This window comes from Apteryx rowi, unplaced genomic scaffold (assembly GCF_003343035.1).
Source record: "Apteryx rowi isolate R43461 unplaced genomic scaffold, aptRow1 scaffold_11, whole genome shotgun sequence".
NCBI lineage: Eukaryota > Metazoa > Chordata > Aves > Apterygiformes > Apterygidae > Apteryx > Apteryx rowi.
Window position 1 is genome coordinate 6,259,226 of NW_020447308.1, and position 26,528 is coordinate 6,285,753.

At 42.1% G+C, this 26,528-nt stretch overlaps 1 protein-coding gene across 1 annotated transcript in view; it reads right to left on the reverse strand.

Annotated features, from left to right (window-relative positions):
- The window catches only part of MEGF11 (multiple EGF like domains 11), a 294,124-nt gene that overhangs the window by 29,457 nt on the left and 238,139 nt on the right, over positions 1-26,528 (reverse strand). Inside the window, exons 13-20 of the mRNA XM_026074925.1 lie at positions 26,295-26,397; positions 13,623-13,769; positions 10,418-10,552; positions 6,359-6,487; positions 3,943-4,071; positions 3,123-3,251; positions 535-663; positions 160-393 (exon numbers count right to left, since the gene is read on the reverse strand). Of these exons, the coding sequence (XP_025930710.1) occupies positions 160-393; positions 535-663; positions 3,123-3,251; positions 3,943-4,071; positions 6,359-6,487; positions 10,418-10,552; positions 13,623-13,769; positions 26,295-26,397 (1,135 nt within the window). The remainder of the gene's footprint in view (positions 1-159; positions 394-534; positions 664-3,122; positions 3,252-3,942; positions 4,072-6,358; positions 6,488-10,417; positions 10,553-13,622; positions 13,770-26,294; positions 26,398-26,528) is intronic.

The window sequence follows — 26,528 nt, forward strand, 5'->3', positions numbered from 1 at the left end:
CCCTGTTAAGTGTTAAAAAAATCATGGTATTTGGGGGGAGAAATGGAAGTGTCATTATTTTTGAGGCTCTATACTGCATGTTATACATCACAGAAGCTTATATTTCCCCAACATACAGCAATATGAGTCCAGATTTGATTAACATAAAAAGACCCTTACCAGAAAGCGAGTAATCTGTATTAGTCATCCTCATGGCTGGAGTATAAGATACACTTGGCATGTCATGGCCCTTCTCCTTCTGTTTCCGTCGATACCACACAAACAGTGCCAGCAAGACCATAATAATTAGAAGGAGAATAATAATTCCAATGATTGCTCCCACTGAGTGCCTCTCTGATCCAAGAGCAGGGCTAATTTTAGTATAGGGGTTTAATTCTTCCATCATAAGAGCCGCTGTTAAAAGTAATTCATAACACACTGTAAATTGAATCGCACATTTCATTTTTCAAATACTTCTTTTCTAAAGCAAGTTCACCATTGTTAAAAAAAGAGAGAGAGGGAGAGAGAGATTTAGCACATAGAATGGCACTGTACCTTGGTCACATCTGATTCCTTTGAAGCCTGGGCTGCAGTAGCAAGTACCTGTGACATGGTCACATGTAGCGTTATTCATGCATTCACACAGCTGTTTGCAACCATAACCAAATGTTCCTGGTGAGCACTCTGGGAAGCCAAAGAAAAAGATTGGAAAGAATCCTATTTTGGGAGGGGGAAGGGAATAGAGGGTGAAATCCTGCCCAAGGAAAAGTCAGTCAAAAGGTCTCCCTGGTTTCAGTGCGGCTAGGATAACACCCATACTATTAGATTATTCTTTTAAAGCAGGAGATAAATGTACTTCATTCACAGTTTGGGGTACTACTTATTAAGCCTCCTTTCTGGAAATGTCATACAAGACTTCATAAGGATGAAATCAATAATACATACAGAAACTTAAAAAGACTTGATATATATTTTAAACATACAGAAGTAAACAGAGCATAAGGTCAGAAGTTGTAGACAACATCTTGAAAGAGCATAGCATTCTCCAAGTCAGCAGATTTTTATAATGGGGGTTTGCAAATGTAATTTTTAATGTACATTTATATGAAACACAATGTACTTTCACCAYGGAAGCCCACATACTTTCAGAATTATCTCCACTAGGGCTGGAACAYGAATACAGCATTGTAGATGGAATTAGAGAACTGAGCATCTGCATGGTTTGGTTTGCTCTGCTTCTATATTAGGATTCCTGTATTTCTATCACAGACAAAATGATTGAATAGCCAGCTGAGAAATTTATTCATACAATTACCATGATGGGCTATTACAATAAATCTGTCGGCAACTTGCTAAACTTCTTGAGGCAATATTCAATAACAAATTGAAAGAAACAACTTTTGGCAACTCCTACTTCTTTCTATAGAAAAGAGACTTTATTGAATGTCACTTGCTATGTTTCTTTGRAATACAAGCAATGAACATTAGCCAGTGCCTGTATAATGATTTGTATTATAAAGTTAAATATAAAATTAAGTCCCTTTCTTATACATGCAGATTCCCAAATGAGGAAAAATAAAATTATTTCAATCAATGTTTAGTCTGATATTAATCTGCAGCATACTTAAAATGAAGATGGCCTACATTTTTGGAATGCACCACAGAAATGATGTCTGCATTTAGGCATTTCATCTGAAATGCAGTATGACTGCCCATCCAGCAGGATTCAAAGGAGGAGGGAGTCTTAATGAATAGCTACTTTTAGATTAAAGAGTAGAAAAGCAAATAAATAAATACATTGATGGAAGAGAAAACCTTATGCTTTGTAGAGAAGTCAAATTATATATGCAGCTTCTTGTATCAAATCTGCTACGATGCAGTCCTATTACAGAACTTTTTGCATTCCTGCTTTCTGCACGGCTGCAGTAAGGATGTATGCAAGGCAACAGTAAGTTGGCCACTTACAGAGGTGGCATATATAATCCCCACATGAGCACGCAAACTTGTTCCTGAGCCACATGCTTTACTGAGTGCAAGGATGTACAAACAGAAAAGATGTTCWTGAGTTTTCTTATATGTACAGATAAAGATCCACGGAGTAAGCTACAGCTAAGAAGCTTTGAGGCAGGCCTTTTATTTGCAAATTCAGCAGGAATGTTATTGTATTACCCTACTGCCAAAAAACCCCACAAAAACCCAAAACTGTGGAATTAATGCCATGGTAAGGTGAGATGAATTTCACCCTCTGTTTGGAGTCAAAGTAAGTGTGTGAGAATTTTCTTTTGATTTACTGCATTAGACAAACAAGTAATCATTCAGCTACGGCGCATACAGTTCCACTACCCTAATTCTTTGTTGTTAAAAGAAGCTGTTTGGCACAGCATGCTAAATATACCAGCAAGACACTGACAGCAATTACARTAAGATATGCCGGTATCCTTGCATAGGTAACCAAAGTTCATTCTCCTCACTGCCTCGCTACTGAAGTTAAACGTACATCCTTCCAAAAATGACAAACAACAACTGTTTCCTTGATCTGTTTTCACTGTAAATGAACTCCAGTCGAGGGGTGCTCAGCTCTTCGGCCCGCAGGGCCTTGCATGGCCCCGCGGGTCCAGCTGGCTGATTTGCTTCCAACATACAGATGCAGTTGCTGGTAGCGTTTGGAGGAGCTTAGTCATTACCTTTAGTAATGCCAGCAGAAGCCAAGCAGTGCTTGCTCGGTGAGATGTACAATTTACTGGAACTTCAATGGGGTGAGGGTGAAGAATGAAAATGCATAAAGCAGGGAGCCCATATTCCAGTGCAGGAATTCCTGGATGTGATTCTCCCACCCCATCCCMGGAAAGGCTGTTTCTTCCATCTCTCTCAATGGAGCATTAAACTGGCCGTGCCAGCTTGAATAAAATAAAGAAACTCACAGCCAGGTACAAACRCTTCCCTCGACCACATGCAATACCGACTTACATCTGAGAGTCCTTCCTCCAGGAACCCATTTTCGATGACACACACAGCGTATGCTGATTTGAGAAAATCTCCTTCAAGTTTAATTGTGCACGGTTTAAGTCTGTTATTTCTGCAAGGAATTCTGAAAGAAAGYCCCCACAGGAGAAATGCAAAAATGAAGTAATGTTGCTACTTACTTTGCTCGCACTGTTTGCCGGTAAATCCCGTCCTGCATGTGCATTGCCCCGTGATGTGGTCGCAGTCTGCTCCGTTCTGACACTGACAAACATTGGCACAGTTTTTTCCATAAAAAGCTGCCGGGCAACCTTTCAGGAATTAGAATAAGGAGATACTAAGAAATAAACTGAAACACAAACTCAGATACATTAACAGCACAAAATATGTAGACCTATAAATCTATGTATTTTCAGCCTCTGTATATTTAATAACATTTATTTGATCATCCAAACGCAGAGATACTATGACAGCCAATTTTCTTGAAGTAGTGTTTCTCATATCTTACAGAATTGCCTCTTAAGTGTTTCAGAAAAAAGCAAATTTGACCCATCTATACAAACTGCATTTTCAGGAAGTGAAAGAAGATGGCTAAACGGAAACTGCCTTAAAGGCCAAATAGCAACCAATTACTTGCAAATGAGAGGGCTCCCCAGAATTTGATCTCCTCTTTCACACAGGGCTGATAATTTGGCCCCAGTAGGACCAAACATTTTCCTACATCAGCTCTCATATAGCRGGGCTTTAACAAGCAGCGACAACGCCTGGGCAAATTATGACAATGAATCAATAATCTGAATAATTGCTTCCTCCTTCACTGATTGGAACAGCATAAAAAACCCTGCAAAGCTTCAGGACTATTTTCACCATGATGACAGAAGTTATTCACAAGCACTAAGCGGGTGGTTTAGCAGGCAGGGCTGCAATATTTGGAACAGACACGAGGTAGCAGCACACACTTTGACAGATTCCCTGGCAGAATAGTGTCTGGGAAAGGCTTACGCTGAGTGCAGTAGAGCCCAGTCCAACCATGAGTACATCTACATTCTCCATCATAAGGGCTGCACATTGCTCCGTTGTGGCAGTTGCATGAATGAAAGCAATCAGGGCCCCAAAAACCAGTGGGACAAGCTAGGAAAATAAAAAAGATTKGTCAGCTGACAAAAAAGCAATGATACCGCATTGGTGCTGCAGAGGACCAACAATAAAGACAGAACCTGGGAGACCCCAGCAAAGGCAGGACTTCGCATTGCAGAGCTTAGCATCGCCGCAGCGATTTCCCGGCAATGAGCGCTTCTTCCGAGCCGCTCRCTGCTTCGCCCTGCCAGGTTGCAAACCTGCAGCCTGACCCCAGCTGTCAAACCCTGGCCCAAGGACTTTTTTCCCCACGTAGATCAGATTGCAAGATCGGGTGCCTGTGTGCGCCGAGAGCCACTGAAACAGTGACCCTAGACAGTGCATTACTCTAAGTGCTCTATCCACTCTCCCTGCCTTACTGGCATTATCTGCGAAGACAATTTAGACAGGGTTTTAAGATATGGAAGTAATTTAATTTTCTTTTTGATATTCTGGAATTCTCGCATAAAAGTACAGCTATTCATGGTTTACATTTGCTATGCAATCAACTACTAAAATTACCACATTCATTTGAAGTATAGAGCGCCACTCAAATTACGTAAAAATGTAAAGAAAACTTATTATCAGTATGAATTCCCATCCGCAAAATCAGATTGCTTTTGTTGATGGGGCTAATATTAAATTAAAATCTCCAGGTCTATTATATAGTTCAACAAGTACAACATTAATACATTTTCAAAAGTTATTTTAAGCTGCCCTCCAAAAATGAATGCAGTAAGTTACACAGTTATTAGTGCCAGACTAAAAGATCCAAAATGATGATAACCCTTCAATATAACAACTATATTTTTGCTTTAAAAAGCACTTTCCATTGCTTCCTATTAAAGACATGAATTAATAAGGCATGGTTCCCAGGAAACCTGAAAGTACAGAAACAGTGCCTATTCCGATGCGTGCCATTGGCTCCAATTCTGACGATAAATGCAAGTTTCTGGCATATGACAGACATATCTAAAGCCAAAATGAATAGCAAAAATTCTGCCATGACGTAAATCAAACAAAAGGTCACTGAACTCGCACAATATCAACCCGAACAGGATTTGGCCTAACGTATTTGTGCTACAAGCAACCCGAAACACATCGACAATGCCTTTGTACGTAAGAGCCGCAGGGTCTGTGAATATCTCCAGGGCTGGCTCTGGAACTGGAGCTAAAATTATCTCCTTTGCAGCTCCATCTCTCGGTCATCCCAGGTTAACCGGTGCACAGAGTGGCCTGACCGAAATAGCTCAGCGCTGCCTCTGGTACCTAGGCCAGGCACCGGCAGGGGCCGGGCGCGAGGCCAGGTTCCTGGTGGGAGATGTACACTTCCCCTACAAGAAGGTAACTGAGGAAACAGTGAGGTTCCTACTCCGAGTGTCCAAAACACAAAGTAGCTATCACCACGTCCTTCTGCCTAAATTGGAAATTGTTGCTGTTGAACGGGCCTGCTCACACAGCAAGCAAAAAACTCATTTTTTTTCAAGGTTAACAGAAACTAACAGTCATTTCCCAATTACGTGGCTAAATATAATGAGGAATCTGTGCAGCTTTCTGTCTTTTTTTCTTTCCCCCTTTTTTTTTCTGAGTGACAGCAATATTCTGCCTCTGGAAGACACACAATAAAAGCAAAATTACAGCCRTCTGTTTTTATCCGATTCCTACTTTATCACTTGAAGTTTAATATATTTTACTCTGGAATGCTGTCTAATATGCTAGTTGTATCCTGAATATGAAGTAACATTTCTGAATGATAGGATATTGCTTCCCTCTGTGATCTATCTTCAATTAATGGATGCTCTCAGGAAATGACACTCTGGGATCAGCAAATGCCAATCTTCTACCTGGGCAATTTTCAAGAAGAAATTCTGCATCCCTTCAAGCCCACATTGACTTTTACAATTAAATTATATTTAATAGAAGTATTTCAGCTKCCTAATTTCTCAATTCTATGGGCTTGGTACATGAAAACATTTACTGGTTAATAATTTCTAATGTAACAGCCGAAAGAAAATGATTTCAAAAATAAATAAAAGAGAATCCAGCTAGAAATTAAAAGGGAGCATGGAGCTTTCTTTTCTGATAAGAGCTTGTGACCTCCCTTTCCTGTAATAGAAGCTAGCAACTGCTTCTGCAAATTTCAAATGCAGAAACTGATTCAACCCAAAGTTAACTTAGATTAATTAAAAGAAAAAAGCTATAAAGAGAGTAAGGCACTGGCTGCTGTAATACTTTAGGGATTTCCCTGGAGTCTCTCTTTGAATTTCAGAAAACACTCAACGGGAGAAATTGCTTTGCTTACTCTGCGAGCAGTCCTTTCCTATCCAGCCTGGGAAACACTGACACGATCCGTCAATAGGGTTGCACGTGCCGTTCTCGGTGCACTGGCAGTCCTCAGCACAGTTCTTCCCGTACTTGCCACCGGGACAGACTGGAAATACAAGGCAGTTTACTCAATGCTCTTGGTCACGAATATTAGGAAGTCATAGGACTTAACATTTAGTGATTAGAGATAAAAGTAATTATGACATTTTTTCCTTGCGTAAGCCAAGCGGGCAAAATTCTTACTGGAAAGAAGTAAAAGGCAGAAAGTATTCAAGTCTATTTTGCTTTGCTTATATTTCAGGCATAAAAACATTAACAGAAAAAAGTCACCTTGGAATCCATATTTCTGCTGGAAAATGCATCGAATATAGTTAGAAGATTACAATTCTTGAAGGGCATTATGGAAGGATGAAAAGAGGAGAGACAAGACAGGGGATGGGGGTTACCAGGAGAGAAGAGAACGGTAAGTTGGGAAGAAGTCGGAGAAGAGCAGCAAACACAAGCAAGCGTCGAGAAGGGATTGATGTGGGGACTTGGCCAAGGGGGGCCCTCGGTGCAATCCCTGAGCCTGGGTTCTGCAGGGGCTCACAGGATTGCAACCTCAGTAACGAGAGCAACAAAAGCAGGAAAGGAACGGTTTGGGCTAAATATCAGCCTAGCAAAGAAGTCTCACAAAGATGAAGAGCAACAGAGACTCTTACTATCATGGCTGTCACTAGAGGTTCAGGCCTGTCACGAGGCTGAAGTATCATGTGTCTACCTCATTGCCGGCCTGGTTTCCTCTGGATCAGATGGTGGGGAGGTAGGAATGTGCCTTTTGCCACTAAATACACAAGGCATCGCCGAAGATCTTCACCTCTCAGCAATGTCAGTGGGGGGTAGGCTCACAGCATCCCACCGAATCAAATCATGTCATTGGAGAGTGAACCAGGAGCACGAGTGCTACTTCCCCGAGTGTTTTCACCATCTAAGCCTGGAGGAAGACTAGTCCCCCAAGAAAGCACATACCCAATTGCTGAAAAGTCATGTTTGTCTTTTAGCACCCATCCACCTGTTCATCTCCAGGAACCCGTTACTGTAGTAAGTGCTCACTTGGGCTGCAGCTGATGGATTCTATTAATTAAATATATGTTTGAATGAGATTTGTTAAACAGACGTGCTGCAYCCTAAAAAAATCAGGGTCTATTCCACCCAGCTTGCTCCTGAAGTTGGAAGAAAAGAAACTCTGAATTTTCTTCAGAATAATCTTATAACAGCCTAGACACAGTGATATAAAACTAACAGACAGGTATATCTTCAACCTCCTACCAAATTATTGGAAATCTTTAACATTAAAATTGATGGAAAGCTCTGCTGAGTAATGAATGAATTGTTGAATTTCTGTGCTCTTATTGGCTGTGCTCCCTGACAAAAACAGATGTATTTTGAAAACGAGATAAAACACACAGTCCATCTCTGTGAAGAATGTAACAAATGCAACTGGACTTGTATCCTGGTAAATAATAGTGATGTCAAAAAAGTGATTAAGGCACTTCCCTGAATTATGCAACTGTTTCACTATTTCAGCCACTCTCACTTTCTCATAGGCATTCTCCGCAGGTGACCTCAATCTTTCCTGACAGTGAATCAGCCACAGATTGAAATCCTGAGCTGTGATTCATTTGCTTCTATACAATATGCCATCCTCTACTCTTACTGTGGCAGAAACCTAAGAGTGGTGCAGAAAACAATACCGCATAGTCTAGCCACAGACTTATCTGTAGGAGTGGATAAAGTTGGCTTTCAAATTATGTGCTAAACAGATTAGTTCTCTAACTGAAAAGAGATAAAACTAAACACAGTATACGGACATAATGAAAAGAACAATATGCAGACACAAAGAGAAGGAGAGAGAAGGAAAGAAAAGGCCTCACGTCACAGAAAGAGCAAAAACTAAAATGATCCGTCAGCCGAGGTTCTCATATATGTTATACCATTATTCAATTCCAGTGCTCTATACAGAGCAGTTCAATGCGATATTTTTATTGCAGCTTTAAGATGGAGACAGATAACATCACTTAAATGAAGGCCAGATTTTTATATGTACAAAAAATAGTTCTCAAAAGGCTTCCTTTAAATGGAAGCAGATTTACACTGCAGTGTGGAATACTAATGAATCAAGAATAGATTTTTGATTCAAACATTGATGCTGACAAAGGTAGCAGGTCATACTTGGCAAAAGAAACGCTTTGGTTCCACAGATGAAAGCCAGCAGAGGGGTTTCCACTGTGGGAGCCCCTCTTGTCTTAGTGAAATAGCACGGTGCACTGCGGGGCGTCCGCACAAAGGATTGCAAGACCCATCCTGCCAAAAGGGTTGTGTTCATTAGTTTAAGTAATCTGGCTGCGGATTGACACCGTGACTCTCCTGTAAAGTTGTGAGATCCAACTATGCGCGTGACTTAAAATGCTTTAAATATTTTTAAACAAAGCTGTAGAGTAAGGACTAATACCACTTCATTCAGTGCGGACTGCGGTGTTAATTAGCTATAAAAGCCGTGAAGTGGGACTCCAGAAGTCCCTGGGGGATGTCAGGTGTGTTCTTGCAGCTCTAACGTATCGTCAATCCAACCTGCTCCATGGYTGTGAAAGATGCTCCGAACCCCAGCTGCGTGGCTGTTTGCTGCTCAGAAAGGGCCGTGCGAGCGCGTCACCTGAGGAAGCGGGAGGTTACGGAGCGCGCCGAACGCAGCGCTGCTCCGGGAGGAACAGCCCGCTGCCTGGAGAGTGGCCGCGCGAGGTGAAAACACCAAAGTGAAATCTTGGTTTTATGTTTTTTCTAATGGAAAACATTAATTAGCATTCTTCTTTCTACAAAATAAAGTTACATGCTAACTCATTATGACAAACTGCAACACAAATTGATTTTAATTAGGACATGAATATTTTAAAATTAATTTGCTGGATGGATCAACATTTCAAAGTAAAACCTGAAGTGCTGAACATCTGAGCAAAAATAAAATCGAGTTTTCTTAAGAGGATAATTAGCCCTGCTTACGCTTTGAAACCTGGCTAACTTTTCACATAAAATGGACAAATTCACTGAAATATGTTCATTCTAATATATTAATTGGTATAATGTTTAGTTGACTGTGCAGCATAGGGAAGAGAAAACATGGTTATACTTAATCTATGTTTAATGATTTTGCATAAGTACTGTCTGCAATTTCTAACTTACTGAAAAGCAGGTCATTAAAAAGTGTCAGTTCAGTTTTTACAAGGATGGTGACTTCACAAGGGCAGTAGCCATTAAGAATAATCTCTTTTAAATCTGTGCGTAGAAAATACCCGCAGTAGTATGCCATAACTCAGGCTCGGCAGAATATGGTAATGATTTTGCAGGCAGTTTTAGGATAAGATTGAAAATGGAGCCCACGGTTAAAAGTTGGACTCACTTTCAAAGGGACAACAAGGTGACAGACATTCGGGCAGGCGAGGCTGGAGCGCGCCTGTGATTCCACCGCCTCACTGCTAGTTTTTGTGCCTCCTGCACCTGTAATTGGGTGCACATTATTTCAGCCATTCGCAGAGTCCTACACAGCATAAATAAGGTTGCAGACTTTATCTGGGTGTTTGGGTTTATGTACCCGAGCTGGCAAACGCAGGCCTTTATATTAACTGATGTTTACCCCTCATGCTGAAAAAGAGTGCTTGAAAGTGCCATCGACGTTTAGGATAAGATAGGCTTGGCAAAAGGGGAAATGAAACCACTGGATAGCTGATGTATTTACAGCGTGTCTCATTCTGTATTCATTTAAACACGGAGCAGCAGGCCTGTTTTATTTATGAAAGCAGGAGCACATCATTTTACAAAAGGGTGACTAAGTACCTATTTGCATGTTGCCTCTGAAGTAAAGACTTTCCTGTGATCTAAACTGCTAAAACAAGAAAATATATAAAAAAAAGGGGGGCAGAAACCTTGTGATCAGTCTTGCTGCAAAGAGTCATACCGCAGACTCGTAGGATGCCAGGCGGCATTGGGGATGGGGGCTCCRTACCTTGGCTGCAGAGAGGGCCGGAGAACCCAGGCAAGCAGTCGCAGTGTCCCGACACGTGGTGGCACGGCCCGCCGCTGTGCACGCACTGAGGGCACGCCTGGCTGCAGTGGTGCCCGTAAAAGCCAGGCGGACAAACTGAAAACAGAGCAAAATAAGCCGTCACAGGTTTCAGGAAGACTTCTCGCTGCAAAGAGCTTTAGCATGCTCTCTGCATCCTAATCCCAAGCCAACAATATTTCTTAATTTCTAAGAATGCACAGTTTTGTGAACAGCRGGAATTATGAAGCCTGTTTTCCTATAGCTTTATCTCGTGGTTGGATTATCCCATGGCTAATAAAGTGTAAGCTGCGAGTAAAACTCTTCCTGTGGTTCAAACAGCCACACGATCCTACCTCAAGTAAGTGCTCTGCTATTTAATAACCCAGCTGAGCTCTCACGGCAGCCCTTCTCAAGAGAGACGCTGCTTTGAGTCTCTCTGACCCTCTCCAGCTACACATTTTGACAAAACATGGGAGTTTAAGTCCTTTGAGGCCTCATACGCCACTGGCAGCTATGATTAATACTTGGAAACATATTCCAAAGCTTTTCAGACAGGCAGGAAGAGACACACACACCTATGCACAGACAAGAGAGCCTCAGAAGCTTGTTTCCTTAGGAAATTAAGCTAAGAAACCAGAGAAGGTGCATTAGGAAACTCTCAATTTTTTGCTTTAAAGAACTATGACAAAAGCTGATTTCTAAACACAGTAGGTACAGTACATGTGTTCAGCTGGGACCTTCAGTTTGTACATGCCGTTGCAGGAGTAGCATCCGCCAGTGAGGAACAGAATCTAAAAATGTTAACTAYGATAACAGCATGCAAGATCACCTAATTTGCATCAGTAATCACACTGGATAGCTGGGTATACTTGTCATGAACTGTGCGCTTAATTAGCTTAAAGCTTAGATTGCAATTATTATTGAATCTGTCCTCAAGGTATAGTGCCAGGAGTGGGGCTCAGTATCTCTTCTAAACCTGTATTTTTGCTTCAAAGCCCATGTAGAATGAAAAACCATCCACTGCCCAAAGATTCAGTGCTACAGAGAAGCACAAAGAGTCATTAAATTGCAGTAGGTAACTGTAAGAATGACTTTATATGTTTTTATTTTTACTTCTGTGATTCTCTATTATATGGTTCTGGCTCAGCGGTTACTATATCATGTCCGTTCTATTTTTTCCCCGAATGAGAATTTTTCTCTTGGTCCGTATGTTCACAGAAGATGTCAGCTTCTTATGCTACTGCAGATTTCCAGCTGGAACTTAGCTGACGGTTTTGTTGATGACGCACTAACCATAAAACAAACTGGATCGTTCCAGCAGACATTTCTGCAGGGCTGAGAGCAGGAAGCTATCCTGGTCTCTCATGTAATCCTGATCACACAGCCAGGACAAGCTGGATGAGGACCATCCTCGGTGCTGCCCTTTACAGGCTAAATCCTGTTCCTAGCTGGATTTGCARGAGGAAAATGGGGATGATCCTGAGAGCACATGTAGCAGACCAAAGCTACCTTCAGCTACAGAGGTGTCATCTTCACTAGGGAGCCCTAAGCCCAAATCCAGCAGAAAAGGTGGGAGCAAGCAGTGTTCCCTGGTCGTATCTTCCCAGGGGGGAATTTCAGCAACACAAGGCAATAGCAGAAGCATCCACAGAACGCCTCCGCTGTCATCCCCGTGGGAAGGAGAATTTCTCTCTGCTAAGTCCTCAGCAAATGTCCTCAGGGCACAGCCTGATTACTGGAGTTGCAAGCTGGGGACATGGTTTGCCTCTTGTAGCCTACGTGCCATTAGCTGATAAAACTAAGCTGTTTTTTTCAGCTCAGAAAGGCCAAAAACTATTAACTTCTGGAGGTGTTGCACTCTTAGGGTTTCAAATTTGTAAAACAATTTCTTCCCCAATTCCCTGAAGCTCTGAGTGCCACATTTCAGCCTTGGAGAGAGGTTTTACAGCTACATAGATATGCTGAAGCACCTGGAAATTGGGGTTTATAATGGAAATGCTTATAGGCCATTAAGTACAGCAGTGCTAGAGGTCATAGTTATAATGGCTTTAAATAAAAACTGTCAGCTACAAATTATTTTTAGAGACGAGCGTGTCCTAGTGTCAAGTGTAACTGGTGAAATCAGGGGGGATATATGAACTGGGCACGGAGAATGTCTTACAGGAAGAACAAGGGCTGCTGCAGAAAAAAAAGATGAATTCATTTCTTATTTACATAGGAAGAAGTTTGCGTGTGCTTTGGATCAGCGAGTAAAGGTCCCTAAGGGGCAAATGCTGTTTCCTAGATGAAGCAAATGAGAGGATTTTTATCTCCTCGGCACAGTTTAATATGTAGCAGCAAATCATCAGACAGGAGCTATTTTGGGCTGCTGTGTTTCTTTTTCTAGCATGTAAGAAAACATTGATTTGTCACTTTGGTAGCCAGTGTTCATCCACTTGTCAAGAGGTGATGGGCTGTAGCTGGCGTTTCTCTTTGTGTAATGGGTGAGCTATGGCCTTCCCGGACAAGCTGTCCCCTTCATTCCCTGGGCCTCCTCGTGTGGCACTCCAGCAAAAAAAAMCATAAGTATCCAAGCCACGTTCTCCCATGTGCCATTCCAGCTGCATCCGTGTCTGTGCAGCTCATGACCCCGCAGAATCTGTGTTTAATAGGTGTCCTGTCCTTTGCCATGACATAACTGTGAAGCTGTTTTTGCCTAGATCTTTCAGAGCTTCGTATACAAAGATTTTGCTCCTTCTTTCCAGGTTCTCCTGTGACCTCCAGGTGCTGAGGAAGGTCAGAAGAAGAAACCTAAGGCAAGACCATACCCAGTTCTGCTTTGCCGATGGCGCTCTGGGAAACACCCGGGGAAGGGCAGATCTACCTTCCAGGAACTGCGTTACAACAGCAAAATGCTGTTCATCAGCTCGTCAGCACCTAACCTATGAAAGTATTTTGAGCAGTGGCAAACAGCAGGTAGTAAAACACCGCTCTGAGCTCCCTTCCCCTTGGAATTTTTTGGTTGAGAAGTATTTTTTGGGCTAACCTTTCCCCCGAGCAAGTCATAAGCTAATGCAGCTCAGAAAACCATGCCTCGGTCTGGCTGGATAGTGCCATAAATGAGCATTTCGTTCTGCTTTGCTTCTGCCTATCTAAGGAAAAATCTTGGATCTATGGAAAATCTTACTTCTCTGGCACATGGGCCCTCTGTATCCGGGCGCACAGTCACAGCTCCCGTCCTCTGGCGAGCAGGATCCGCCGTTCTCGCAGTTACAGGATATGGAGCAGTTTGGTCCCCAGCGTCCCTGGGCGCAGATATTGTCACAGTGGATGCCTAAGGAAAGTAAGGCACAAAGTAGGTTTTCACACAGCTGACTCTACTCACTGAGCAATTTCAGTGGATTGATGCCTCACGGTACCTTACAGAGCAAACAAGGGAGTCTGGGAAGGAAATAGCTAGCTTTTATCTGCCTAAGACAGCGTCGGTTAAGAGAAGGCCAAAGAGATGAATTCTGTAGGTGTCAGTGGGCTCCTGTGCAGTGCTCAGCACCAGTCAAGGAGGCTCAGTGTGTTGTCTGAGGGATGAATGACAGCAATTGCTTTWAAGTCACAAAATATCTTAAATACTCGGTTTGGAAATACACAGCCGGTTGAAATTTGGTTACTAAACCATTGTGAACTGGAAGACTGAAAAAAGAAAAAACAGATTTCTGTGAAAATGTGTCCAATATTTGTTTTCTTGAATATATGTAAATTCAGCTCTGTGTTGTGAATTGTTCACTTCTTGGCTTAAATCACCATGCTCTGGATTATTATGCTTTTAAAAACAATCTTGTGCCATGGTTTGTCGCATATAAATGTAAGCTAAGGATCTGACCCTGCACACCATCACTTGTCCAAGAGGCTCTTACTTCACTGGGATAAGACAGTCCCAATACCTACAAGCAACCAAACCACTGGCATGATCAAGACCTTCTTGGACGGAAAAAGGTTTGCAGGATCATGAGCTAAAGAGACATTAAGAGCTGCTGGCTGCAGAAAGTGGCATTAGCAGTAGCACACTGTAGATACTGATAACAACAGAAAAAGTGAATTACAGCCCGGCTTGAAAATTTTCCTAACAACGTTACCGCGCCGGGTGCCTTACAATTGCTCCACCATGCTTTGATGGCACACACATGCCCTAGCTACGCTGTCAACGTGAAACTGCTCTTTATCATCCACGCACATGCCCCCGCTGCCTAATGGGATAAATGCAGACAAGGAGCCGGAGAGCCCCAGCCGCAGCCAGAGGTCGGATTAGTGCACCGCTAGGGATAAACACAATCCCAAGTAATTTCCTACCCCTCTGATAACTTCATCTGGATGCTACAGGTAATGCACGGCAGTCTGTACAGACACCAGACTTCAAGGATTATTAAATCAGCTAAATTATAAACACACTTACAGTGCAGTTTCAAGGCTGTTTTATAAATCTCTGAAGTTAATACAGTAAAAAATACTGCAGAGCCAAAATTTCATTTTTTGTGAAGATTAATCACACATTTATAATGTCCCTTCCTAGAAAATCTTAACCAAGGCTGGCAAAAGTACAGTTTGAAATGGGGTTTCTAGTAGTACACGATCATAGCCTTATTTATAAAGAGGCATGGCCTGTGCTGTAGAGCTTAATAAAAAACAAATTAAAATACAATAAAAACATAACACAAGCTCAATCTCTTAATATTTAAGTAAATAAATCCAAACAAAAGGAATGCAAAAAGAGACAAGGAATAGTAATACCTGTATTAGTAAAATGAAGAAAAACAATGATTTTAATGTAGCCCTCCCCTACTCCCTTTAAAATCAAATATGTCTTTGGAATAGTTAAACAATAAATGCTTTGACTGTGCATTTATGTACTACACCTACAATACATTGCAATTAAAAAGTAATATAATAAATTATCTCCTGCATTTCATATTTGTACACACACACATTTATTTATATATATATATATATATAAAAAAATTTTTTTTTTTACACTTTTTAAAGTCTCACTTCAAGCTCCCAGAAATGTAATTCAGACAGAAATGTAGAAAAATGTGTATCTTCTCCCAGCTGCAGTATTAAAAATGCAATTTTCTTATTGTGAATAGGCTACTTATAAATGGAGACAATTAAACAGCATTATTTCTTGTCTCTTTGGGCAAAGTTTGGGGAAAAATGACACCGGCTGCTTTCTCTTGCAAGGCAGCTGAATGCCAGGGCTGTTCTTTGCCCAGCAAAGTCCTCCCTTTGGTAATGAATAATGAGGGATGTCTTCCCGCTCCTAACGAAGGCAATGAGTCACTGTGAAGCCGACTGTTGTAATGAAATGTAAAGGGGGGGAAAAGGAAACCTGCTAGAAGACACTGATACCCATTACAGCATGTATTTATTTATTAATTTTCAGAAGACAGCTGAGAAGGTGCCGCAATCCATTTTTATTACTTTGTATTACCCTAAGTTAATTCTCACGGAAGACTTCATTTTTGGAGGCTCTTACACACACTGAATTGCAAATGTAAATGAGGGGTTAGAATTGCATCTGGACATGCATGTCCTATGGAATTTTGCTAAAAAAGGCACCTTAATTTTACAATTCCCTAACCTGGCAGCATGTGAAGGGGGAGTCCACCCCTCCCAGCTACTTTGCAGCTGGCGTTAGTGAAGCAGTAAGCTTCCTTAATATAAAACTTTAATCTTTATCTAGGAATTTGCTGATGAACATTTCTGATAAGCAATTAGTTTTCAATTTCCAGAAATACAAAAAATGCTGAAGTTGACACATCTCTGTACTCTCTCAAATTACAACCCCAGATTCCTAATTTATGAACAAATTCCCTGTTTTAAAAGCATGACGTACAAATTAGACAGACAACTATCAGAAGAATAAGTCCTTGAAGCTGCAGCAAGCAGTTCTATACATAAACCCTATTGCCTAGATACCAGCAAATTATCTTAGTGCCTGAGGCTGTGGTTCACAATTGCAGATACTAGTATGAAATTATACCTCCAAGAGCTTCTCAAACAACGTTTTGGGGATGAATTGTAAATGAAATTCACATAATTTACATAACGTTTTCGTCATCCACTGTACGTAGGCAAAGGACATTGGTGCTCTCAAACCGTAACGTGGAGGCAAGGTGAGAGCAGGACCCACCGCGGCCTCTAATTCAGCCTGTGGAACAGCAGCCACAAATTTTTGCCAGAGGAAGGAAGGTTCTTTGCGTTAAAATTTACAAATCGGACTGTGAAAGATTCAGCTAACACGCACGCAACCACCACGAAACGGAGCAGGGAAACGAAAAAGAAAAGAACAAACAGCCAGACAACTGGGACGCAAGGCATCTACTAAGAGTTACTTCCTCCACTGCTTCCCCTGCTAATCCTGGTTTTAGTGGATGTTTGCCAAAGCAATGCAGACTTAGTACTGCCTGTAACTATATCGCACTGAAGGGCTTTGGAGGGAGAAATTCCTGAAAGCGAGCCATTAGGAGAATTCCCCTTTTCCCCTCTCCAGCTTACTTGTGCAGTTTCTCTCACGCTTGGGGATTATATCTCTAGCTCTTAATAAAGTCTGCCATTGGCTTTTTTTTGCCTTGTCTCTAGACAGTTGGAAACTAATACTCCAAACACAACAGAAGAGAAAAAATGGATGGAATAAATGAGAGCCAGTGGCCTGTTTCTGACCACTGCTATCCCCTCGACAGTAGCCTCCGCAGCAGGGCCTCCATGCTGCCCAAGACCTAATTATTTTTCAAGGCTGTAGGAATTTGATAAATTATAGGATGTAGTTCCCTTCCCCCATACACTTTAAATTTGTATCTACCAGTATACAACTGCAATTATTTCCCTGAATAAGATCTTCATCTTCTTTTTTTTCCCAATAATCACAATCTAAAGAAAGACAGATGCAACATCAATTAGCGATGACAGGAATGATTTCAGCAGACATTTGAATCCAACACAAACACTGTGCTCTCCTCCACCTGTCTCTCAACATGACATGAAGTCATAATAATCTCTTATCTCCGGCGTTTGAATAGCTTCGGAAAGAACTGCTTTTTATGCATAAATAGGCATCGGATTTATGCGGGTAATACAGCGGAGACCTGAAGTTTGGTGAGTCATGCTTGGCTTCTTTGATCGGGAATGCCTGGTAACCTTTATCTCCGGCACTAATAATTCCCAACGCTATTTTGTCTACCTGTTGACACAGTGCATGGTGACAAAACCGCAGCAGCAGCAACATAGCTTCAGCATCAGCAAATAACCTAATCATTATAGCTGCAAGGCTATTTTAGACAAATAATTTCTTAAAGGGGGCCGGCAAGCCCTTGATTGCACTGCAAGCGCCATGGGACTGCATCACTGCAAGTGCTCTCCAGCATGGGATATGCCTTTGGCCTCGGCGTGCTTTGGGAAAGGGCCCCGGTGCCCAGAGGGCGGCAGGCTCACACATGTGCCCAACCCGGCGTCCCAGGAAAGCCCCTCGGGCTCCCGCCAAGCCTCAGCGTGCCACGTTTCGTAGGGAAGCTCCCATGAAAAAAATTCACATCAGAACAGAGCAGAAAACAGTTTAACCCAAACATGGGAATACTGAATTCCTGTGAACCTCCTAATTTGCACATTTATTTCAGGTAATGATTTCTATAATCAAGTGTTCACCTTGTCTTTAACCTTCTTCTCTTTTCTTTCYCCAGTACTCTTACTGCTGTTACACTTATGCTTTATCTATAAATTCTACTTAAGTCTGTTCTATATTTGAGATTAGATCAGCATGCTTTGCTAAGTAGTGAATACTTCGCTGCTTCAATCTACAAAAGGTAAAAGAAAATTCAATAAGAGCACAAGAAAAATCAGTCTGAGTAGCTCTGGATCAGCTGTTCAGAAGGTATTACGATAGCATATGAACAAGATTTTATAAAGAATACTTGATGCTTTCCTACTGTTTTTTGCATCTTCATGTTTATTCCCACTTCAGGGTTTGTCTCACGTATTGGACTCAGATGCGCTTGGGAAGAGCACAGTACAATTCAGGACAACTCAGCTTTTAGGATGCTGAAGAACAGGCAAATCTGTTTGGGGAGGGCAGCAGACAGAAGAAAACATAAAGGGATCTCCCATAAAAATAAATGGAAACATTAAGAATTGATGGCTGCTCATCTAGTCTGCAAATAAGCTATTTTTGTTTTTATATAGTGAGACTATTCAGCAGCGATAACAGCAGCCACATTATGTACGAAGTTTTGTGGCGTCCTCAGAATGCTTTTCTAACTGTGAAATTGTTTTCAGATTGATGGCGTGGAGCCCTTATTTACCTTGCTAAGTGTTGTTCACCGGTGGGCTTCAGTGGGGCCACTCCTGTGTAACAGCCCATCAGTCTAAATGAAAGTGCTGCGATCTGGTCCTAAATAATGAAGAATAAGCCTTTCCCTGCAGCCAGTGAAAAATTCTAAATTGTCTCTTCTCCCATCATTGCATAGGCGATTTATGCACCCATTAATGTAAGTGTTTTTCTGAAAGTAATATACTTACAGCCTAATGCACCTCTGTGGAGCACTAATCCTACCCCTATTTTTAATTATCTAGAGAAAACTCCAGATATGAATCATCCAACTCAGGGAATTTATGTAATAAAAGCTTTTGAGGCAAGTGATCTACCTCACAAGGAATTGAGCAAGTCAAAATGTTTGCTAAATTAAGGATCATCTGGCTCCCTCTGCCGCAGGATATTCTCCAGGGCACACTGCCGCAGGCGGGAGAGGAAAGTTGCTGCTAGCGTAAGGGCAGATCTAGGAGGAAACACTACTAAAAGCAATCAGCGCCTGTTCAGTCCGCCTCCACCTTTTGGGGCATTTCCTTCCTACATCTTCTCAAACTCTGGACATGATTTTAGGCCAGGAAGGAGCAAGAACCTGGGGAGAACCAAGCTGACCATCAGCTTGGTAAACAGGAGCGAGAAATTTATAAGTGAAATAATTTATTGCTTCCCAGACTTTCAAATGTTCGGCCCCCCTCCACGATAAGCCATGAGCTAAGAGCTGTTCTACAACTGAACGGGGGTAAGTAAGCCATTCGTGTTCAATAATGCTGAGCAAAATTCAAGCTTTTTTCTCCTTTGTGTAGAATGGGAAAGAAGATATTTATAACATTTGTCACTGTAAACACCTTTCACCAATAACATATATATACATAAGGTTTCAGCTTCCTGACTGTTTATTGAATGAACTTTCCTTTTTCTTCACAAGCTGCATGCCAGCATCCAGTATTTAGTCTGCTGAAATGTTCACAAATAATTTTCACTGCTTCTCACTCAGATTTATTTATAGGTGAATGTATTGTACACACAGCCAAGCTTATATATAAAATGCCTCCATATTAAAATAGGAAATAGTTGAGTATCTCTAGCACCAAGCTTCATTTTTAGACCAATTAAATTAGCATAATCCAGGGTGCCATCCAAGCTATGTCTTTTCATATAAATTAAAAATCTGTCCTTTAATAAGTGAAAATAAAAACAAAAATAAATACAAGGATAAGTTAACTCAAATCTCTTTTGTATTTACAGCACTAATACTGCAATGACCTGCATGCATGCTTAAGTTTAGCAGTAGGCTTACTGCAGTTTCTTATTATAGTCTAAGGGTCTGGTCCAACTCCCACTGAATGAGTGGCAAAAATCCAGCTGATTTCATAAAAGGTGGAATATATGCTAAATTTGGTGCAAGACGAACACAACTAAACCTCTCTTGGATGAGAATCTGGAGCCCCCTAGGTAACTGCCAAGGAATGTGCGGACATAATTAATGTCAGGACATCAACGAAGTCTTTGATATAACTTCATAATTCATATTTTTGAAAATTAGCCTTATATCAGCAGGAACCATACTTAAAGGTTCCTGTCAAAGAGAGAATTTTTAAGCACAGACTGACATTAAAATCTTATCAACTCACTTGAAATTAAGTCAATGAAAAATTAAAGCTAATTTCTAATAAGCTTATGTTACATTCATAGACTAAAGGGCACTTGTCGAGCCCAGAGAGTAAGCATACCTTTTCATATGAAAAAGATTTTTACTTTTGAAAGGCAGAGGCCAGAAGTGAGCTAGAATAAAATGCACCATTTTAGACTGACTCTTAAAATTTCTAGTTTTTCTGTCTGTTTTAAGCTAATGTAAGGATACAGAATAATCACAGAAATAAATTATTAATTTAAAAATCTGGGATAAGACTGCCAAAAGTGGTAAGTGCAAAATATGGCTTAGATAATGGGATTAGACATCTAGAAAATGTATGTTTAATAGGAACTTGCTATTGCTCCATTCTGGTGTTTTAGGTTTAGTATTACAAACCAAGAGAGTATGATGTATGAAACAGTTTGATTAAAAAAAAAAAAGCCAACACACAACATTATGAATTTTAAAATGGTGTGGATTTCCTGACTTAAAAATCTGTAGTTACTTAAAACAAGTCCTAGATTTTCTCAGGCTTTGAAGAAAAGTCTGCGGAAAAGTCCACTACCAATTATATCAGTATGTGCTTGGAGTAGCTGCATTAAGGACAACAGAATTATTTTGGCTTCACAGCASTACAGCTGAGGACAAGATCTGACCCTAAAATTGCAAAAATAATTGCTGCTGCCATTGAGGGAAAGTCGTATTCATACATACAAAACGTGTTATGGAAAGCTAAATGGAGAGTTAGTCTTTCTTTCCTTTTTTTTCCTGGAAGATATAGCACCTCCTCGCGAAGAAGCCAAAAAGATTGAAGTGAAAAACACCTTTGAGCTCACCGTCAAAGCGGTCACTGTTGCTTTAAAATTCAAAACGGCCTTCCCGGAGCGGAGGCTTCTCGGGTTTACTGAATTAATGTGTCCGCAGGAGGGACGAAGCAGCGGGCCGTGCTCGAGCGACAGCGCGGATGTCCCTCGCAGCCTGCAAACGCTCCTCAGAGCTCCCCTTCCGCGGCCGGGCCTCGCCGCTCGCGCAGCCCCCCGCGGCTCCCCGCAGCCCCCCATGGCTCCCCGCAGCCCCCCGCAGCCCCCCGTGGCTCCCCACAGCCCCCCGCAGCCCCCCACGGCTCCCCACGGCCCCAGCGACTCGCCACCGTCCGCGCGCGCCACGAGACCGCGAGGGCTTGCGCGGCTGGCGGCTCAGGGAAGCGGTCGAGGTTGGGGAGGGCGCCGAAACACGTGTTTTGACTTCACGGATGTTATGGCAGGGAGGGGGGCTTCTCTCGGGAGACACGAACGAAGTCCGAAGGTGGGAAGTACTAATGGGATAACAAGGTATTTCTTCCTTAATGACGCAAATCATCTTCCTACCTGCATTTGCCATCCTGTTTAATCAAATCTTGGAGGGGTTCCTTTATGATTAACTATGGGATGCACGTGCCTATAGTTCCCATCTTATATTTACAGGACAAGCCCATTTCTCCCACATTTCTGGAACATCAGAATCCACTGAATAAACTTTGGCTTTGCATGTTCCAAACAGCTACTGAGCAAACCAGTTCAGCGGGATAACTGAGACAGCGCTGCGACCACGCTGGTGCTTGGTAAAACCACAGCGATACAAAAAGTGAAAGACATAACCAAGATTCAGATAAGAGAGCATTTCAGATTAAAGGAATTCAGATAAACAGGATTTTAGCTGACCTTAACATTTAAAGGAATGGAATATATCCCCCTGTGGATAGCTTCCTATTTAATCCCACTGAAATATCTAAAAGGTTAGCAAAATACACGCTGCCGCAATTACCTCGGAGCACAGTGACGTGTTCCAGGGAGGAAGCAAGCTTGCTGGGCGCATCAGCTGGGCCTGGGGCTTTCTGCTCTGCAAGCTCCTTGCGAGTGCGACGCCTGGCCGGGAAAGCAAGCGGACCCGGGTCCTGGGGACTGGAAGACCGAGGTCCAYGCTGATGGGGTTTGCAGCCCAGCAACCCCCCTGGCTTTGCGGAGCCGTGCAGGAACCCCGTCTCCCCATGTTCTCCATTGCTTCCGGCCCGCGCAAAGGGCAGCAAGGCTGCCACGGCAGCTTGTCCTTTTATCTCTAATTTCAGGTTAYTTATAAAGCAAGAGGAGCCTAGTTGAAATTTAGGACCTGAGCGTCCAGGAGAGGAGGTTTCACAGGGGCAAGATGGGACTTGTGGCTGCTCCTCTAGGTCGGGTTTGCTTGCAAAGGACTGCCAGGAGCCACTCCAACACKCAGTTTTCCTGCACCTCCCATTCTCCTGGAGAACTCAGCATATGTGAGGTCCCTAATTAACCTAATGCAATTAGCACTGAAGCACTCTATGTTCAAGCGTTTTCATTTTAACCTGAATATACACAAAATAGCAGCTCTCCTGCAAATGAGTGTGCTGTTAGCTCTAAGGTATCTGCACWCGCATGCACACACAGCTGCAAGCACAAAAGCGATACGCATCTAAAACGCATAGCGATCTGGAATAAGAGAGATCCTTGCTAATCTTTAGAAAGCAATCAGTGTAATCAGTCGAGACTGAATCCTGCTGGGGGCTACACTTTTCTTCTTTAACCCAGCAATGGATGACAACACATGACTTCTTTTGATTTCAGGGGTACTAGTTATATATGTGAGGTTAAGCGCAAGCAGTACTGGAGCAGGCTGGAGAACTCAACTCAGTGCAAGGCTGAGCCCTTGCTTTTCATTGCATTTGACRCTTCCTTCATGTGGGGTAATCATCAGTCCCACATTGCGCTGGCATGTCAGAGATCTGATTTTGGCCCACGCTTGAACAAGTTTCACTTCTCTTGTGCCACAAGAGCCTTTTCCCAATGTGTTTTTGATCTTTTAAGTACAAACACTATGCTTTCCACGCTCCCTACAAAGCCACTTGCGACACAGGGTGCCTGTCTACCTCTTTGGGTAATTTTCAGCAATAATGACMGGGAGTGACCATCTTAGATCTGAGCTGCTTCTCAGGTTCGAACTTCTGCCTTTGGCTGCTTGCGGGCAACTCCCCACTGAACTTCACGGAAACTAYATACCCGTGTCTCTAAGGAGCTTTGGTCTGTACAGCTTTGTGATCGCTTGGCTGATAYATGGGAATGTTTTCATCACCTTTCCCTCTGCCAGGTACACTCACCTCCTGAATCTTGCCTTCACCCAGCTGGTACACGTGGAAGGGCAGCTAAACATTGTCCTACATAATAGAGTCCAGATGGGTGGCAATCGTAATATCATAAAGACATGGCACACTGCTATCARCTCCATTGTACGCTACTCTTTACTTGCCTTATTTCTTCTTTTTCCAGTCTTCCTCCATACTCCTACCATCTATCAGTCTCTGAAGGCTTATATCAGCAACATCTTTAAAGAAAATGGGCTCAATCTTCCCCTTGATCTTTACATAAATCACTGACATCAAGGGGGGAGTCCCACGTGTGGAATGAACACACAGAATATGCTGTTTCAGATGAAGTTTTGTGGCTATTAGGATCAGAAAGTCACGTGAATTCTCTGTCTGGTATGAGTGGCTTGGAAAACCTTCAGATGTTCCATGATCCTGAACTTTTCTGATCTTTTTCAGGCCATGCTTAATTAATACCAAACTCAGAAAGCACAAATTTGAGCCTGAATTATTTATCAGGTCATATTTATAAAATGCACTGCAATACACATCATGGCCCAGTTCACAACAACTGCAGATGAAAAGATTAATCTTTCACCAATGCCATACTCCTTAATATGAAAATATAATTATCTAACTGAAGAGCTTCTGAAACTACATACTTTCAAACTAGTAGGAGCAGAATTTATCCTTGTGTTTGGTGCTAGGCCAAGTGGAAAAAACATCGAAAACAGAATTGACAAAACACATGTTGGCTCTGTCTGTCAATCATCATTTCCAGTGCACACTGTACATGGTCCTGTCAAGATCTCAACTCCAACCTGGTCTGGAATACTAATGTAATATTTTCCTCCTTGATCGGAATATGATCCTGAAGCCCTAGAAATCAATGGGCGTTCCAAACACACAGGGACACRTTGGAGGATAAAGTGCTTCACTGGCATTAAGTCTCCTGCAAGTTAACAAATGCTTTTCTTGTCCACTATCAAAATTTAAAAAAAAAGAGAGKCGGATTTTGCAGAAATTATTCCTATGTTTAGTTGGAGTAATCTGCATCTGCATTTGATGTAAATTTACAGATGTCCATGTGTTTGTGAGAGTAAGTACAGAATATGTGTGGCAAATGCCTCTGAAAAAAACCCACACCTTTTTTCTGCATAGTCCCAAAATACAGAATACACAATAGCTGAGCATAGGAAACACCTTACTGGGTAACACTACATACAGGAAGAGGTATAATACATCTTCAGAGTAATGATATAGATATTTTTTGCTTTCTTTAAAATTATAGCAAATTCTGGAATTTACTATACTTTCAAACACCATTTTGTCCCATGAAGAAACTCACAATGATGGTAGGAAAACCTATCAGTTGCTTTTCTGATGGTCATCCATAATACACAGCAGTGTTTTAAAGCCTGATAGATGGATATACTGATGGTAAAGAGTCTCAAGGAAAGATGAATGCAATGCAGTGAGTAAAGAATGCAAGCTGGGGGGTGTTAGTGAGCTTGTCAAATGGATTTTCTTGTGGGGAAAATGCCCTTTTCAGACATGTATGTCCAGTATGTTTGAAGAGCTGCTGTTCTAAGCAGTGTGCAGAACTTCCTATTTTTACACTCYGTTGAATTCTAAAATGATGTTTTCTATTTTCAAGTACTTGATCTAATTTCCTTGCCTTTGCTCCTTGCCCCTGCRAGCTGGGCTGCTGCAGCGATGGTGTCTCCGTTAGGAGCAGACGGCCTGCGTTGGTCCATGCATGGACACAGGGACAAGGAGCAGCATCCCGAACGTGGCTGCCTTCCCCTCTGCTCAGCCTGCCTYGCTCCACACATTCTCCCAACTTGTACTTGTTCGGAAAGCAATTTAGTTTCCCAAACAAATTGCTGTTAATACAAATGCATCTTGATTGCCAGTGTCGCTAGTGGCTCTGCAGTTATGGGCAATAACATCAGCTTATTTCTCTCCAGGGCTTCTACAGGGAGCTGAGGGAGATTAACCGGTATGTTAGGCAGCTAAGTGTGGAATATTGGGTGGGTCAATAACTTGCCCCCCACTGCCGTTGCGTTAGCTGTCAAAAGCTGGCAAAGACGTGGCAGTACGGAGTCAAGTGCAGGTCTGAGTGTACTGAGATTCCCAGCCTGGACTCTCTTGGACTCTCAGACTCCACTGAATGTTTCTCTCTGCCTCTTCGTACTCAGGAGAACTCTTTGTCAAACCGGCATTAATCTGCTCTCCGTAACTGCCTTTCGGCACGATACGAAGCATGGGAAAATGGGAAAAGCAGAAAGACARCTCTGTTTTTTGTACGATGATGCAACTGTAATGACTCTTAGTATCCACACAACGGCTACCTGCATTCCAGGTATGATGGTGCCAGGATTCACCATACTGCAACTGCACCCCCATGKAAAGGGCCAGTCAAGGAGAAACTTTGCAGGATTTCCAGATGATCTTCATCCCTCCAGAGGACTCTGTTTACAGAAGGTTGACATCTGGCTCCAGGTTTGGAACCATCTTTAACTAATCTGAATACAAATTTAATCAATGCCAATTACTCTGTCACCATCAGGAGTCATTTAAATATGAGTAAGTTTGGCTGATCTTGTCTCAGTCTATTATGTAAAAGTTTGCAGYTAAAAGTCCAGTGCTATAACTGACGCAATAGTTAAAAAAAAAAAAAAGAAAAGAAAAAGAAAAAGAAAGAAGCAAGATTTACAAAGATATTTGGGAATTTTACCTGTCCATCCAGCAAGACAGCAGCAGTAACCGGTGACAGGATCACATCCATCTGCGTGGCTACAATCACAACGTTCACTGCAATTAAGACCATATGTTCCATCCTTCCAAAAATATAAATAAAAAGTCTCTCAGTAATCAGATTTTTATTCTAAAATGTGCGAAATCATCTATCATGTCCATTTTAATGCTGAGTTGCATTTTTTAAATTAACATACAGTGAAGACAGAAACAA